This window comes from Berghia stephanieae, chromosome 5, assembly GCF_034508935.2.
Source record: "Berghia stephanieae isolate SIO BIC M18660-M18661 chromosome 5, UCSD_Bste_1.3, whole genome shotgun sequence".
Taxonomy (NCBI): Eukaryota; Metazoa; Mollusca; class Gastropoda; order Nudibranchia; family Aeolidiidae; genus Berghia; species Berghia stephanieae.
Genome location: NC_088364.1, coordinates 73,287,584 through 73,305,110, shown reverse-complemented (window position 1 = coordinate 73,305,110; position 17,527 = coordinate 73,287,584). Strand labels below are relative to the sequence as shown.

Sequence of the window (17,527 nt, the reverse complement as noted above, 5' to 3'; positions counted from 1 at the left end):
ATTTTTCGGACAGAGACAGCGCTGTTAGCGGCCAGGTACTCTTTTTTCACCTGAGTACGGTGAGAGTAAAGAGCCTTCTCCAAGGACTCAACTATGCGCCGAGCATAGAAAGCATCCGAAAGCGAGTGTCATACCACTAGACCACATAGCCGCACTGGTGAAAATGATATATTGGGTTGTTCTCTCTCTCTCTCTCTCTCTTTTTTTTTTTTTAGACATTTACATAGCTTCCTCTATTTCCCAATATTGAACAACATATTAGAGCGCAATGGAACTATCAGTAACTATCCCAAAATACTACCACTGTTTTGTATTCGAACTAGTCTGCATGATTTTCTTTGTCATTGGTGCATTTAGGCTAGGCACATCTAAAAAGTGGACTATAATCTCTGATTGTCCCATCCTCTTCCTTAATTTTTTTACAGGGGTTTATGTAACCTAAGAGTGCCATTGAACCCCTGAAATTAAACAAATCAACCACAAGCAGTTTGTATATAGTTTTTGTCTCTTATATCGCTGACAAACACAGTAAAACAAGAAAGCACAATAGAATTCTAATCGCTAAACCAAAATGAAGTGTTCCACTTCGTCTAATTCCCTCCTTCCAAGTAGAAAAGATGGTGATTTGCATGTCCTTAGCATCGTACACTAACACTAACTCACAGTAAACTTGTAATTCTTGTTTTGTAGCACTATTTTCAGAGTAAAGCAGGAGTTATACTTATACATTACGGCATAAGGGAATCAACTCAGTAAAAATATATAAATCTGTGGACACATGAGTGAAATCCCTTGAGATTTTTCGTATTGAAGACTTTGTTGTATCTCTGACTACTCTCTTGGTGAAAATGGTTAGGTCTGAGGTTAGGTTCAAGAAAGTAATTGAATGAATTATTGTTGGATTAGTTCAGGTTTAACTCAATCTCATCGACGTCTTCTTTATTTTTGGATGGATGGATGAGGTGCTAAATAAAAATTAATTTTAGTATAAAAATGCTTCGAGATACTGTTGTATGGAAAGTGCTATGCAAATGTATGGAACTGTTTTGTTTTTTTTTGGTTTTTTTTTTTTAATTTTAAGAAAGAAAAAAATATAAAAATAGAGCTTTTATATAGTACAATATCCACTAAACATGCTCAAAGCGCTTTACAAAGGGTCCCTGAGCAATAGTAGACATGACGCCTGTTATGTGATATTACAATTTTTTTTCGGACAGAGACAATGCTGTTGACGGCCAGGTACTCATTTTACCCCTGAGTACAGTGAGAGAATGTGAGTAAAGAGCATTTTCCAAGGACTCAACTATACGCAGAGTGAGGCTCAAACTTGGGACCTTCTGATCCGATCCACAAGACCACATAGCCGCACAAACCACATTCACTCTTCTAAACAAAAAATTCCAATTTAAATTTAAATGGTCCAGAGGCATTCATTTTCATTTAGCGTAAGGTATTTTTCCCATCAATGATTATGTGAGAAGTCAAAACAAATATGAGTTACTTTCTAAATATAATTATTTCTTTTTCACAAACAGAATCTCTAACTCGAGCTGCTGACCAAGCAAAGGTAAGGGTGGATATCATACTAGGAACCTTGTTATATCATCGGATCTGGAACGTTGACAAGATTGGTGGTGATATGAAATTCAATACTTCCATGATACTCATTATATAATTTGGTGACAAGTGAAATTGAAAGTATTGGGTAGTGGGGGGGGGCGGGAGGGGGAGAAAACTATTCTATACATCACGTCTCACTTCGCCTAAATTAGGAAATGCCCAAAATGCATTCCCCCCTTCTATCTTCTACGAATTGGTCAAATTGGCAACCACCCCCCTCCCCCCCCCCCCTCTCTCTCTCTATGGTCAAAGTGCACACACACTCCTTCTATTACTACCCCCGCCCCCTTCTATTTGATAGGCTAGAGTAGATAGTTTTGGTATTCTACTTTTACAATCTTCACTCGGGGAAGACTGAATCTTCCTCGAAATTGTGAAAAGTCACCATGGTTCATGGTACAAGAACGTGTAAAAGGCCACTGCATCAAAGTTTAACACAATTATTTTCTTACTACTTGAAATAAGCGCGTAATATTGCAGCTTTATTTCAGTACATCTTACAGTTAATAGTGGGTCGTATGATCATCATATCGTTTCGCGCCAGTGGTGGATCCATTGGATGGCTTCAGGGGTGCAGCCTCTCAGGTCCATATCACTGACATGTGGTCCAAGTTCGCACTCGTGAAGGATGTGGTCCATGTTTTGAGCCGTGTGTCCACATTGACATCGGCATTCTGAAGAAAGTCCCCATTTTTGTAAGGTTGTTTTGGTCTTCCCCACTTTAGACCTTGCCCGGTTCAGTGTCAACCAATCTTTCCTGGGAGATTTACTCCGCTTGGCAGTTCTTCTTTGGGTACCTGAATGGCATCATTTGGGCAGCAGTCCCATTCTTTCCATGAATGCACTCTGTATATGGCTGCATGGTCTGGGTGGATGCCTTCAGTTGTCAGGAAGCTTTTCCTAGATTTCAGTCTCCTTGGCACGATGTAATGCTCATAAAGAGGTCTGGTGTCACTTTCTTGTTTGTATTTCTGGACTTTGGTCTGTGCGTCTCTGCGGATGTGTGGTGGTGCTATCCCCGCTATATAGATGGCTGGTATGGAGGGAGGTCTCAGTGTCCCAGTAATAATGATAAGTTGATATAAAGGCCATTTACTGTCATGTGTCAACCGAAAACTAGCACGTGTTTTTCTTTTCTTTTTATTTCAGAAAGAGGGCAGCAGTTCTGTGTCTATTGAACATTTTGAAAAGACTTTGACCCAATTGGTAAGAATTGAAATAATAAAAAGATCTAGATCTAATTCAAGATTTAAAATTGTTCGCTGTTTTTATAATAGTAACCTTAAGATATAAAAAAAAACAAAAAAACATTAATGTCGAATTAGTCGAGAAGAATAAAGAATTTGTGACTGGTTCCTAGACAACGTTGTGACAAAATTCTTTTATTTTAGAAGAGTGGTGAAAGGATTAAGCTTTCTTTTTGTGTAAAAACAACAACAAATTATTGATGGTTACACATACAAGAATGCCATATAGAGGTTTTTATCCATTTAATACAATTTTGGTGAATGCTTATTACAGTTACAGTGGAACCTCCCGATTACGACACCTCCGAATAGCGACAACCTCCTGATAACGACATTGACCCGTGGTCCCGATTTTTCTTCTATTTAAGATCATTTAAAAAACCTCCAAATAATGACGCACTATTTGATAAAACCTCCGAATAACGACATCATTGTGGCGATTTTCGGCAGTTTTCGTAGATATCTGATACTAAAAAGTGATGCCAAAACTCCGGTTTCACCAGAAAAAAACTCTGGTCTGGAGCAAAAAATTCCGGGCTCCAGGCAACTTCCGACAAATACCGGTGAGGTCAATTTGTTCCAAGGATGCCCCCCCCCCCCCCTTCCAACCACCACATCATCATCATTGCCACTAGTATTACAGCCATCATCACTACCACTACTACTACAACCACCTCCACCACATCATCATTACCGTTACTACTACAAGCACCACCACCACATCATCACTACCACTACTACTACAACCACCACCACCCAAAATTTGCCACTTATTTCAAATACACATTTTCCGAGCTGTCTCACATCAGTGCCTGCTCCCTAATTGTTTACTTTTATATTTTAGATAAGATAATTTAGAAACTTAAAAAGTATAAGTATAATCTCTGTCACCACAAAACAATATTCCCTACGTCATCGTGCTAGTAACTTATTTGTAAAAGAAAATGAACTGCTTTAACACTCTCATGTTTGAAATCTGTAAGTATAGTGCGGCTATGTGGTCAAGTGGTATGACACTCGCTTTCGGACCTGGTCCTGGGTTCGAGCCTCGCGCATAGTTGAGTCCTTGGAGAAGGCTCTTTACTCACATTCTCTCCCCATACTCAGGTGTAAAACGAGTACCTGGCCGTTAACAGCATTGTCTTTGCCAAAATTGGCAAATCGTGGCAAATTTTTTTGGGAAAAAAAAAGAAGCGAAAACAAAATAATGAGAAAAAAAAGGTGCGAAAACAAAATAATGAGAAAAAAAAGGTGCGAAACTTAAGAAATGTTGCAGCTTTGCCTGGGCCCAAACCAAGGGAAGCTACTCTCTACAGATAATGATCCTTTAAAATCTTTGTACCAACGCTATTCACAGTCATGTCATTTCTCAAGTCAAATAAATCGAGTCACTTACACTTCCAACTTCAGTCATGGATCGTTTCGTCAAAAAATCTTCAAATAAGGACCCAAAGTGCGGCAAATTTTAGGTCCCAATTTGGCAAAAAATGCAGATGACAGTATTCAGCTTTTACGGATTTGCAGGAGTAGAGTGGTTTCTCCTTTATTGTACGATTCTGCTACTTATTATTATCATTGTTGTCGTGTTTGTTACTAAATTATTGCATTTGTGAATTTTTGTATCTTTTGCAGCTTTTGGATATGTGAATGTGATAGACTGGAGAAATTGTCGGATCTTTTCATCAATTTCAAGTTGTGCTGACCTCACAATTTACATTGAGAGTGTTACTGAACTGTCATGATTTAACACTTATTCGTAGTTAAAATAATTACAGGAATGGTGGTATGTGTGTGTAAATAAAAGTTTGGTATACATTATAGTTTTGAGGTGTTACTGTATTTTGTTAAGTGCTCATTTATAATAGATGCTCGACCATTGTCTGGAACTTTAATATAAGCATGACCTAGGTCATGTGGTAATTGATGGAATTTTTCTTAGGGTGTGGCTATGTAGTCTGGTGGTATGAGTATGACACTCACTTTCGGATTGGAAGGTCCTGGGTTCGAGCCTCGCTCGACGCATAGTTGAGTCCTTGGAGAAGGCTCTTTACTCACATTCTCTCACCGTACTCAGGTGTAAAATGAGTACCTGGCCATTAACAGCGTTGTCTCTGTCCGAAAAAATTGTAATATTGCCTAACAAGCATCATGTACCGTACTACATGTTAAATGTTGCTGTTGGCCAGGGACCCCTTGCAAAGTGCTTTGAGCATGTTTAGTGGATATTGCTCTATATGAAAGCTCAATTTTTAAAAATAATTTTAGGGTGAGGAACACTGGCCTATATCAACACATTTAGGTTATACCAGTGCCAGTAAAAAGGAAGAAAATGGGATGGTCAAATTCTAGAATTACAATTAAAGCACCCAAGAAAAAGTAAGACTAAGGGGAACTGGGAACAAATAGGGATCAGGTGTGGATTCCAAGAGCATACCATCAATGTACTTAGTTTGAGATCGCCTATGACTATAAGTTTCATCCGGACGCAAGTACAAGCTCCAACAAAGAGGAATACACTCAAATGCTTACATTATACAGTAGAATTACTTCAAACCGAAATTCTGAGGACCTTCTAAACCATTTCGGTTTAAAGCAAGTACCCGTTTTGCGATGTTTTTCAAGGGTGGTACTATTCAATTGCTTTTTCAATCGTATCATGGGTTGTTACCCATAAATAAAAGTTGTCTTAGTAACCATTTATTTATTTATTCATTTTTTGCTTTGGTTTTTTTTTTCTTATTTTAAAAAAATTTTCCTTATTATTATTTTGTTTTTGTGTTTTTTAAAAATATTTTGGGGGTTTTGTTTTGACAATCAAAATTGTTCAAAAGTTGAGTTCGGGATGCCGTGTTTTTTAACATATCTCCGTCTTGCTCAACTTTTTTTTCATGAACTTGATTTTTTTTTTAAAATTCCAATGTGTAAGACGGTGCTTTCTTTTAAACAGTAAAATGTAAAGCTAAAATAAGATTGAAGGTTTTGTGTGATAATTGACAATGAATGATGCGCTCAGAGGTGAAGTGAAATGAAAAGTCGTGTCAATGCTAAGCTGTCTACTACACACCCCTCTTTTGTTGAATTGCCATTAGGTTCTAAAGCCTAACTACATACACCCCCCCCCCCCCCCCCCACACACACACACAATTAAAACAAAGTGTTTGTTTTTAGTGGTTTTACGGCGCTTGCAACACATTTAGGTTATATCAGCGCCAGTAAAAAGGAAGAAAATGGGATAGTAAAAAGTTCTAGAATTACAATTGAAGCATCCAAGAGAAAGCAAGACATAGGGGAACTGGGAACAAATAGGGATCAGATGTAGATTCCAAGAGCATATCACCAATGTACTTAGTTTGAGATCACCTATAAGTCTCATCCGGACACAAGAAAAAAATCCAACAAAGAGGAACACACTCAAATGCTTACATTATACTTATACATTGAAAAATAACAAATATAATAATACATAACAGAGAGATGATTTACAAGGAAAAAAATATCATCTCCCAAAACAATAACTATGCATTTGACTGTTTCCCACCCAGCTAGGACTCCAGCCAGGGCCAGGACAAAACCAAGTAATCTCATTCCAAGACAAAGACAGAAAGCATGTTGGAAAACAGATATAAGGGGATAGAAGACACAGTATTACCCCCCTGCCCACTATGGGAGTAAAACAAAGTGGAAATGGCATCAATGGTAAGTTGTCTACACCCACCCCACTTAGTGTCGTGTTGAAAATCCATAGCATCAACACACAAGCGAGACCATCTTGCCTGCGTGATTCTACACTCCCGCCTCCCCCTCATTCCTCCATTTTTGCCTGCCAGTCACGCGTTATCTTCCTTTTCCAGTCTGTGCGATTGTGGTGATGGCCAAGCCCAAGTGCAGTGATTGAAGCCCCCACCCCACCCCTTACCCTCATCTTATATGTAGGCTCTTTGCCGAATTTTTGAAGAAAAAGGGAAGGTGTGCTCAAGTATTAGAAGTGCTTAGAAGTATTTCGGTTCATAGTGAGAATTAGTACAAAGATAATGAAAAAATTCGTACAATTTATTAAATTCTTTGCGGTTTAAGGTATTTTTCGGTTTAGCTTCTTTCGGTTTAAAGTAATTTTACTGTATATTCAAAAGAACAAATATAATACATAACAGAGAGATGTTTTACAAGGAAAAAATACCACCTCCCAAAACAATAACTATGTATTTGACTGTTACCCCTCCCAGCCAGGGCTAAGACAAAACCAAGTCATCTCATTCCAAGACAAAGACAAAAAGCAAATTGGAAAACAGCTATAAGGGGATACAAGACACAGTAAGTGCCAAAATAAATTAAAGACTAAGCATGAAGTGTTTTCGTTTTATTTTCCAATCAATTGTATGTTAAGATAAAATTTTTAAAATAGAATAACTTGTCAGGAACTGAAACATCAAATATACAAATTGCATAGCAATTTAACTTCAGTTGTCAATTTTTTAAATTTCCTCAAAGTAAATTGATGTAATGAAAAATCTTACACTCTATAATCAAATTATGAAATATATGAAAGCTAGATTATGTAAATGATTTATTAATTGTAACAATACGTATAACTATTGACATAAAAAACTTGGAAAAAGGAAAAGGAAAAATTTCAAGTCGACTGATTATCAATAGGAAGAACAAACCATTCATAATAATCCAACTTAGAAATTGAGGCAGATTTAATTTTATAAATCCAAGCTGAATCCTGACCCAATTCCATTTTTAAAACAAACAACGCCGACAACCAAGGCCATATTAAAATAAATAAAGGATGTAATTTTTATTTCAAGCGTTACCCAAACAAAAATGTAATTTCATCACAGATGGCAATAAAATTGTAACATGAACAACAAACAGCAGTACTTGAATTTATTTCACAACGCACATCATTGTAAAATAACAATAACAAAAAACAAAATAACATACACAACATGACAAATTACTCATTAAATTATAAAAAAGTGAAAGTTATGATGAGAAAACCAATTAGAATTATCATTATTTGCATTCACATTATTTATATATTATTTACTTTTTGATTGGAATTTTATAAGTTATAAATGCAAACCTGATAGTCCAAAAGAAGCTTTCATATGGTTTAAAACTACAATTTTCAGATACATTAAATAAGAAAATCCTAGGTTGTTCTCTTCATAGTCACACCCAAATAGGAAAGATGATAAGAAAATATTTAAATGGGAATATAATGAAAATCTCTAATTAAATATAGGGTAAAGTCAATATTCTTCAGTATAATTTACCATTGATACATAACAAAATCCGTATAAACGATAAATTATCTGACTGGCCGCCACCAAGGAGAGGAACCCTCAACAATCAATCAGTCTGAAATGAGAGCAGAGAAGAGAAAAATAAAAAATAATCGATGGATAATTTCAAGTCTACGTGTTGAATTTTACACTGTGATATTGACATTTTAGAGTCAAAAGATAGGACTATTTATTGTTTTGAAACAACGAATAGAATAACAAGTTTTCTTCTTTCTTCATACAGTAAAGAACACTTGTAATCGACAGGCTTAAAAAGTGAACTGATGGTGATATTGAACGCAAGACTCATTTTTTTTTCATCTGAGACAAATTGATAGAAAAAATTACTGATATAAAACACATTTTTTTCCTGCCTTGGGTTGTTCTGCATAAGCTAGCTCTGCTATATTGTATATTAACATTGGGTTTGTCATGTTTTGTTGACAAAGGGGAAACTTGAAACGTCCAAACTATGTCTTTGTTAATTAAATTGAAGCTTCCATTCCATTTGACTATTGTCAATTATCTAAAACTCTTAAGACTTGGCTCAAAGATGGAGGCAAGGTGTTCCGTGTCTGTGATCCTATTTTTAACAAAAATCCAACATCAAAACATTTTAACTCACTCAACCCTAACACCGACTTTATCCGTAGTATACCCAGGGTTACTTTTACCCCATTCCTATTACATTTTTCTGAGACAAATTAAAGGAGTAGTAGTATCAAAGCTAATGTTCTTAATTTTTACATGTTAATGGTAGTTGAATAAAACTATTTATGCACATGCTCATTTTTATTTTTAATACATTTTTTTTTTCCAATTTTGAAAAGTAACAAAAATCTCTAGGATTGAGTGAGTTAAATAGTATGCAAACAGTTTATGGGAGGGTTAAAAGTTTGGAGTTTGAGATTTGAGCGTGTGGGATGGTTCATATGGGACCAAATAATCCTGGATGTAGTTGGGAGCAGTAGGATCCAAGGATCTGTAACAAAACAAACATATTCTCTATTCAACCCTTGTCCTCAATGGAAACAAATGAAGGGCAAACGGCTAATTCTTGGAGCTACTGTAGAATCTAGTTTTTTTCCCCAATAACCAATCTTGCTGCACAGTTTGAACAATAAGTAAGTACTGTTGCATTGCCAGCTGGTTTTAAATCAGTCGAGGTCTGGGTTCGTTGTACGATTTGAATCCTTGTGATTGTTTCTAGTCAGAATTAAATTCAATAGTCTGATGTCACATTGCCCAGCAACAGCGGCCATCTTGGTTCTAAACAAAGAAAATTGGTACTTTTTATTCTTCATGTCGGCTAGAACTTTTCATATGTCTTGTGATCAGAATGTGTAAAAGTCAAAACATGGTCAGATTTATAATGGTTTTTTTCCCTCTGGATACACTTTTATGCTCATTGGAGAAATATTTCATAAGGGCATCCGCCATTGTTCCGATAGTTTAGACCCAGTGTTACTAAGTTACCATGCGTCATTACGAGAGAAGTGACGTTACGACTGTTGAAGCATATTCTAATCATGAAAATTGCAACAAATCATAAAACTTACGGGGTGGGTATCCTGATTGATAGGCACCGCCGGGGGGAGCTAAGATTTGAATGAAAAAGAAAAATACCATTATTACTACTTAATGAATATGTCCATGGTACCAAATCTATGAAAACACACACAAAAAAAAAAAATCAAAGTCTTGACACTCAGTAGAATGAAACATAGCTGGTATAACTATACTTCTTTGTTACAATTCCTCAAACTTTATTCATTTACACACAAGAGTACAAATTGAAATCCAGTGGTCGTCAGATTCAACGCGGTCAAGCCTAGTCCCAGGCCGTGCCATCATATCTCAGTACTGATAACAGTAATGGACTTTCAACATAATATAGGCTAACGGGGGGAACTGCTCCCTACATCACCCACTCCCTGCAAGTCTGTCTACCTGTCTTCGCAAGCTGCCCAGCCAATCCCAGTCTGGTACTGAGAGTCTGTAAATGAGATAGACCTCTTTCCCCCTCCCCATTAAAAAAAGTAAATAAACAAAAAAACAAACCAAAGAAAATCCCCCCAAAAACCCAACTATTTCTCAAGTTCTCTAAAATGCAGTGCCGATGCTCAGTTTATCGGTCTCTATATTATGGGCATGGCCAATGCCACCATTACTGGTAGATACTCAGTCTCTATACCACTCGACAATAGTTAATTTTTTAAAGAAACCATTACCGATGAGGATAAGGTACCATTGAGACCAGTTTCTGGCCATGCCACTATAGTAACTATCAAGACCTTCCACTGTTTTTCACAGCAACTTCATGAGGGCACATCCTTATTTGAGGTCCTTGCTAGTAGTGTTGAGGAATGGGCCCAAAAAATTATTCTTGGTCTTCAGAGACGAACCACAATATTAGACTATTTAAAGTCATATAGAGTGAACTGTTACACATTTCAAAATCAGCTCTTTAAAAGGCCACCAAACCATCAAGATTTCTGGTATTTTCTCATTTGTTTCCCTTTCATTTTTAGAATGACTGGTATATTGACATCATGCTTGTAATTATTTATTGTATTACTATTATCATAATCATCATCACCAATGTATCGTCGTCATTAACATTATCATTATCATAGCTACCCATACTCTTCTGTAAACAAATTTATTTTTACCTTGGAAGGGTCCAGAAGGAGCTCCGTGTGCCCCGTAGGCAGCACCAGTAGCTGGATGGGCGTACTGGGCTGGTGGTGGTGGGGGATACTGGCCCCCAGCAGGGTACCCACCAGGTGGAGGTGCTCCAGGGTACGCCCCACCAGGTGGGGGGTAACCAGGATTCTGGGGGACAGGATATGCACCCGGCTGTTGACCTGGATATCCTGGTTGTGTTGGGTACCCTTGGGGTGCAGGGTAGCCACCTACTATAAAGAATGAAAAAAAAAAAAAAAAATTTTAGGTGTTTATAAAGTTTTGTGAAGTGTACACATACATCGCAATCTTTTTTCTTTTAATATTTTGATAGATTTGCTGATCTCAATCAATTGATAGAGAATTTACAGGTCTAGAAATGAGATCCCAGAAGAACAAAAAATAAAATTCCCTTTATTCATCCCATAGGGGAAATTTGTCTTTAGGGTCTATTCCAAGGGAAGACTGGAATAACCCAGGCGTTAGCCGCAAACTGAGCTAGGGAGAGGTGACTTGCTCAAGGCCACACAACGTAGCGGGTATTCAAACTCGGTACCTTTCGGGTACTAAGCAAAGACTGTACCACGGAGCCACGTTGTCTCTAAAAGCTGTGAAAACCAACAAAACTCTTGCCTTTGTACTGTATCTATGGGTAAGGAACTTTAAACGCATTATAAAATAACTCAATCATCTCAGAGGAATGCTTGGGAATCTGTTTAAAAGGACACGAGTGCTAATACAAAAAGGTGAATGACAGGATATTTGTACTGTAGGAAAGAGAGACTGGGTTTGATCTGAAGTTATCAGGAAATAAATTGTTTGAGCATGGTTAAACTGTGGAAATTTGTTTTATAATTTACCTTTTGCCTAGCTGCCACTTTCCTCAAACTCAAATAATGAGCACTTAAAGCAATGAGCACACCACTCGACATTCTCAAGAGCATAGATTGACATTTTAAAGCTGATCAACTGTACATTGAGTGTTTAATTCAATTTAATAAGATCTGTAGAGGTATCATAGAGTTGCCCTTGGAGAATAGTAAATAAAAGTATTGGGAGAAGTTCAACATTTTGGTGGGAACATTCTTCAGCAAACCAAAATTGAAGCAATTAAAGCTGTAATTGGTTTAAAATGTCTTAACAGACACAGTGACAGTCATCCAAATACACATGCCAAACAAACTGAAATTCACTAAAATGTATATTGTTAAAGAACTGCCTTTCATTTCCATCTATCTATCTGTCTCAATTCCCCATGGCACATCACTTTAAAAAGAAAAAAGTCTAAAACAAAATTCATGGAAAGTGCATTTTCCTTTGCAGCACCATCAATCTAGAATTCTGTCTTGGATCTTACAAGAAATGCTCATACTATTGAGTGCTTAAGTCTAGACTGAAGACGGAATATTTTGGATTAACTTTTCCTTAATATGTGACCCTTCGCCTCAAATCGGTATTAAGTCGGGATGGTTCAGATGTTGAAAATTGAATTTATAGTCAGAAATATCAGACTTGTGTTGAGTTTGTATGTTTTATTGAGGAGAATGGATACCATATTTTAGGGTGCTAATGCCAACTATTTATATTTTTGACCAGTTTAACATTTAATTCGGCTTTTAAGCATATGGTTCGTTCCGACATAATACCGTTTTTAGACGTTCGGTCACATATTTCAAAATTACAGTCTTCCTATTCCATTGGTATCAGCAGAACTTAATAGATCATCTACAATTGTAACATTTAATTTTCTTAAAATGTACCATTTAACTTTTTTAAATCCTCAAAGTCACCTATGTCTTGTTGCCTTTGAACACGTTGGGTGGAGATTGGCACTCTATAAATTATATCTATAATCTATAATCATATAATTTAATTTAAATGAAGACGGAATATTTTAGATTAACTTTTCCGTAATATTTCAAAATTACAGTCTTCATATTCCATTGGTATCAGCATAACTTAATAGATAATCTACAATTGTAACATTTAATTTTATATTTTAATTCAGGCTTCCTTACAATGTAGTATACTATTTCCTGCCAACCAATGTTTTGTTTATTCATCTTAACTACGCCACTACCACATTATCTCATCCATCTGTGGTGTTTCATTCATCCTGTGTTGTTGATAAAGGGGAAACCTGAAACGTTCATTTGATCTGTTTTTGTAATTAAATTGAAGCTTACATTCATTTTCACATTATTATTAATTTCTTCGAGCTTCGAGCAGCAACATTTACATTAATTTGGTTGTGGTATCCCTAACTGGAATAACGCGTTTTAAGCACACAAAAGTGTAAATAAATGACAATGACAACAACCAATACTATCACTAACATTTCTACAGCCACCATTTCTACCACATCTGACTGGATTAAAATTTGAAATACAAAACAAAAATGTAATCCCACATTCCAGCCTTGAAATAGGTACTAAGTAAATGTTATACAGTACAAATGCAGACCTGCCAACCCTTCACATTCCAAAAGTGGAATCAGGACGCCTGAAAATAGGAATTTGAGACAAAAAAAAAGGAATTTAACCTCTTTCACCCCTCAACCTTTTGCTCTTTTTAATTCTTACCATTAGCATCATTTTTGTAAATCGGAATTTTAAAGACAATGGCGGAATAGTACAAAAAGGAAGAGTGAAAATAGGAATGATTCCGCCAAAAGCGGAAGGGTTGGTAGGTATGCAAATGGCAGCTATGTTACATAACACTCTCTACTTACCTGGATATCCTGTTGGGGGCTGGGTTCCCATGGGATAACCTTTGGCTCCTTTCTTGTGACCTTTACCAGCCTTCATAGGAGGTGCCCAAGCTGGCCCGCCTTGCCAGGGCTGGAGATGGTCATAAGGATGATGATGATAATAATAACAAAAATAATAATAATAATATTATAATAATAATAATAATAATAATAATAATAATAATAATAATAATAATATAATAATAATAATAATAATAATAATAATAATATAATAATAATAATAATAATAATAATAATAATGGTGAAGATACTACTACTACTGCTACTCTCTCTCTCTCTTCTCTCTCTCTCTCTCTCTCTCTCTCTCTCTCTCTCTCTCTCTCTCTCTCTCTCTCTCTCTCTCTCTCTCTCTCTCTCTCTCTCCCCCCAAGCATGACCTCTGCCAAAAACATCAATAATAATAAAACAAAAATCTTAAATCCGAATATGAAAATACTCACTGGCAAAGTCCCGTGTGCCACGTGGCCCTGATATTACAACAACAAAAAAAAAAAAAAAAAAAAAAGAAACAAAGAAAAAATAGAAAGAAAGAATTCGTTAATTTGAACAAAAATTTCAGAAACACAAATGTTCTAACTACACGATCATGTGAATGAGTTTGGTTTCAATTGCTTGTATAACTTTAATTAAAAGCTATTCTACACTAGATGCAAGGCTTGGCTAATAACATTTCATATTTTGAACAAAAAAGAACATAGAGCAGACGAAATGATATAGTAAATTTTACCAACTTATTCATCTTTGCTAATTGAAATTATTTGAACAAAACAAAAAAACAAAAAACATCAAGCAATCGAAATACAAAAAGCCAAACTGGACAGTGTGATTTATAGAGTACAGCAATATGTCAATGTGTGAAAGAGATGGATAACTTCCATCTTCGGTGACATATGTGCCTAAGTGATAAATAAAAAACGGAGTCCTTAAGAGCCATTGGCTCATAGAGATGGAGTTTATCCCAGTTTCTATAGCGTAAAACAGACAATAAACAATTGCTTGCTATCCATTGGATAGGATACAAGTCTATCGCAAAGCACTTTCTGCCAGATCTAACAGACTCTGCTGCCTGATCATAGCTGGGTGGACAGGGGAAGGAGGGGGTGTCTTGACTGGCTTGGGATTGATCTCAGTCCCATTATGTATGAAGCGAGTGCTCTAAAAGCAGAGCTATCGAGATCCCCAGCCCAAGTGATATTCACACTTTAATTTCTGATGAATTTTAGTGACTTCAATGCACACATTGATTGATGTTTCTGTAATTTGTATAAATTGCTGGGGACAGAGATCTTCAGAGTACAGAGAGATGACATTATATAGACAAGTAGATCCACTGAATACTGGCTATCAGGCAAAACCACAAATTTCCTTTCCTATCATATCATATAATAATACTAAATGAATATTATTATTCAATATATGAAAAGAGATACTCATTTAAAAATTCGAATTAATTTTTAGTCAAATGTTAAACACTAATGGAAGAACATTATCAATTCTATTTACACATCATATATCTGTAGCTGCCATAGAAAATCATGGGAAAATATGAACAATAAACCTTATAAATAATAATACATTCCTATTTCCACTCTACCTTAATGATACATGATGCAAATGAAATATCTTTTAAATACTTACTTTCCTCATTTGCTTTTTCCACTTTTTACGCATTTTCTTCTCATGCTTGGGAAGATGTCTCCATTCTTCATCAGAGGAATCACTGCTCGATGAAGAGGAAGAGGAAGAGGAGGAATGCTTGCCATACTTGTGTTTTTTGCCCATCTTTTAATATTACTCCAATTGAAATGGGAGGTGATTCATTCTGAAAAAAAAATCAAATACAGTTGATGTCAGAAAATAGCTTCGAAATCTTCATCGGTGAAATGAAAAAATTAAATTAAAGCATCTTGTAGTGGTGGTTGGTTGCTGACCTAATAATAATAGCAGCAGCAGCAGTAACAACAGAGACAGAGTCTTAGATGTATCTAGACACAGTGGCAGTGGTCATCGCTTAAATATAAATGCGGTGGTTGGGAAGCAGAGCAAAAAAAGAGCATTTAGACGGAGCGGGCATTTAGTCGAAGTTGATCAAGAAGATGATAAATATATATATATGAACATTCATATCACGCATCTCAATCGATTCACAATGACTATTACGCTCCATATTGGTTTATTTGTCCCACAGGCAGAACATAATTTTCGATTTCAAACAGTACAAAAATTTGTCTAAGTCTAAGGGTGGGCGTTGGCGTTTCTGTTCATGATTCACGTTTTGAGCAATTATTAGAAATCTCTCCTAGATATATTTGTGAAAAGTTATCTTTCTAATGTATTATATGTGATATAGTATAGGGAGATGAAAGATTACATCCTTACCAACTTTACTTTAATTATACCAACCGATGAGATCTTTTACTTTTGTTTACAGTCGCCAATGGTTCGTCAAAATCACTCACGAGCACAGTAACAACAGCATTGCCAGATTAAATTTTTTTAAAACGCCAAATATATCATAGAAAAGTGCCAACTAGCCTGAAAAAAATGCCTAACTTTTCCAAGCATCAGAACGAACTTTTAATACGACGATAAACTGAGCGGGTGGGGCAATGACCACTCGCCTTACCATTCGTTGTTGCTATTGTCGCGTACCGCAACCTCTGTTTTTACAAGTGGAAATAAATCTTTATTTTCTTATCACGTGGCAATGAATAGCATATTGATAAAGAGAAACATTCGCCCCGAATTATCAATTAAAGGGTGAAAATAGTCACAGGCCTAATTTGAAAAATTAGCGTTAATTTGACTATAAAATTAGGTGAAATTGAATTATTTGAAAAAAAAAAAAAGGCAAAATGCCAAACCCAACGTGCACATATTTGACAGGTCTGGAACCAATAGCAATTATGAGCTTGAGTTAATATCGTTGCAATGAACAATATTTTGCTTTGGTTTGAGAGTATTACCATGACAACAATGGGCCCAAAACAATGTGAGACACACCCCATTTTTTGTATTCCAACTTCCAAACGGCTTTTTTTTTTAAACGCCAAGTTTTATAATTTGAAGTTAGAAACGCCAAATTGGCAATCATGCACCGTAACTTCCGCGATGGAAATATTCAGATGTGTTCAGCACAATGCTATCTATGCAATGCTGTCTCTAGAGTGCTATGGTTCAGCACCTTAACCCTCTTCCGCACTAGGACAAAACTGTCCCGGGACAAATTTTCCTGTCCCACTGGAGAAAACTTCTATTCAAAAGGGGCTCCGCACTAGAACAGGACTGTCCCGGGACATACCTGCGCGAATGCATTTTTTTTTTTTTTTTACAAGATTCAAAAGTTTATTTGTAGGCAATTGCCAATATAACACATACAAGAATATAATATTTTCATCAACAAATCAAGTAAATAAAATCGATAATAAAGAAAGGCAAACAATGATAATAATAATAATAATAATAATAATAATATAATAATAATAATAATAATAATAATAATAATAATAATAATAATAATAATAATAATAATAATAATAATAATAATTAAATAATAATAATAATAATAATAATAATAATAATAATAATAATAATAATAATAATAATAATAATAATAATAATAATAATAATAATAATAATAATAATAATAATAATGATAATAATAATAATAATAGTAATAATAATAATAATAATAATAATAATAATAATAATATATAATAATAATAATAATAAATAATAATAATAATAATAATAATAATAATAATAATAATAGAGAGAGAGAGAGAGAGAGAGAGAGAGAGAGAGAGAGAGAGAGAGAGAGAGAGAGAGAGTAGCAGTAGTAGTAGTATCTTCACCATTATTATTATTATTATTATTATTATTATTATTATTATTATTATTATTATTATTATTAT

The 17,527-nt window shown here is 35.4% G+C and overlaps 2 protein-coding genes across 3 annotated transcripts in view; one reads left to right on the top strand and one right to left on the bottom strand.

Moving 5' to 3' along the window:
- The window catches only part of LOC144973579 (centromere protein X-like), a 7,598-nt gene extending 2,911 nt beyond the window's left edge, over positions 1 to 4,687 (top strand). Inside the window, exons 4-6 of the mRNA XM_078916204.1 lie at positions 1,536 to 1,567; positions 2,770 to 2,826; positions 4,500 to 4,687. Coding sequence (XP_078772330.1) covers positions 1,536 to 1,567; positions 2,770 to 2,826; positions 4,500 to 4,514 — 104 coding nt within the window. The 3' untranslated portion in view covers positions 4,515 to 4,687. The remainder of the gene's footprint in view (positions 1 to 1,535; positions 1,568 to 2,769; positions 2,827 to 4,499) is intronic.
- A 2,524-nt stretch (positions 4,688 to 7,211) lies between these two features.
- LOC144973578 (uncharacterized) lies at positions 7,212 to 16,244 on the bottom strand. 2 transcript variants are annotated; one of them, XM_078916202.1, is made up of 7 exons: positions 15,993 to 16,244; positions 15,252 to 15,435; positions 14,054 to 14,080; positions 13,575 to 13,683; positions 10,831 to 11,076; positions 9,718 to 9,756; positions 7,212 to 8,234 (listed from the first exon to the last, which is right to left on the bottom strand). In XM_078916202.1, exons 2-7 carry the CDS (start codon positions 15,393 to 15,395, stop codon positions 8,230 to 8,232), a joined length of 570 nt encoding a protein of 189 aa, XP_078772328.1. In that variant the 5' UTR covers positions 15,396 to 15,435; positions 15,993 to 16,244; the 3' UTR covers positions 7,212 to 8,229. The 2 variants fall into 2 exon arrangements, with proteins under 2 accessions (XP_078772328.1, XP_078772329.1); XM_078916203.1 differs by having other exon boundaries at positions 16,017 to 16,101.
- Positions 16,245 to 17,527: the final 1,283 nt, after the last annotated feature.

Excerpts from the sequence above, each read along its gene's own strand:
- LOC144973578 (XM_078916202.1), bottom strand. The coding sequence starts at position 15,395 with ATGGGCAAAAAACACAAGTATGGCAAGCATTCCTCCTCTTCCTCTTCC. Across the intron at positions 14,081-15,251 it reads GGAAAAAGCAAATGAGGAAA|GGCCACGTGGCACACGGGAC; the intron begins GTAAGTATTTAA and ends TTGTAATATCAG. Across the intron at positions 11,077-13,574 it reads GCCCCCAACAGGATATCCAG|TAGGTGGCTACCCTGCACCC; the intron begins GTAAGTAGAGAG and ends CATTCTTTATAG.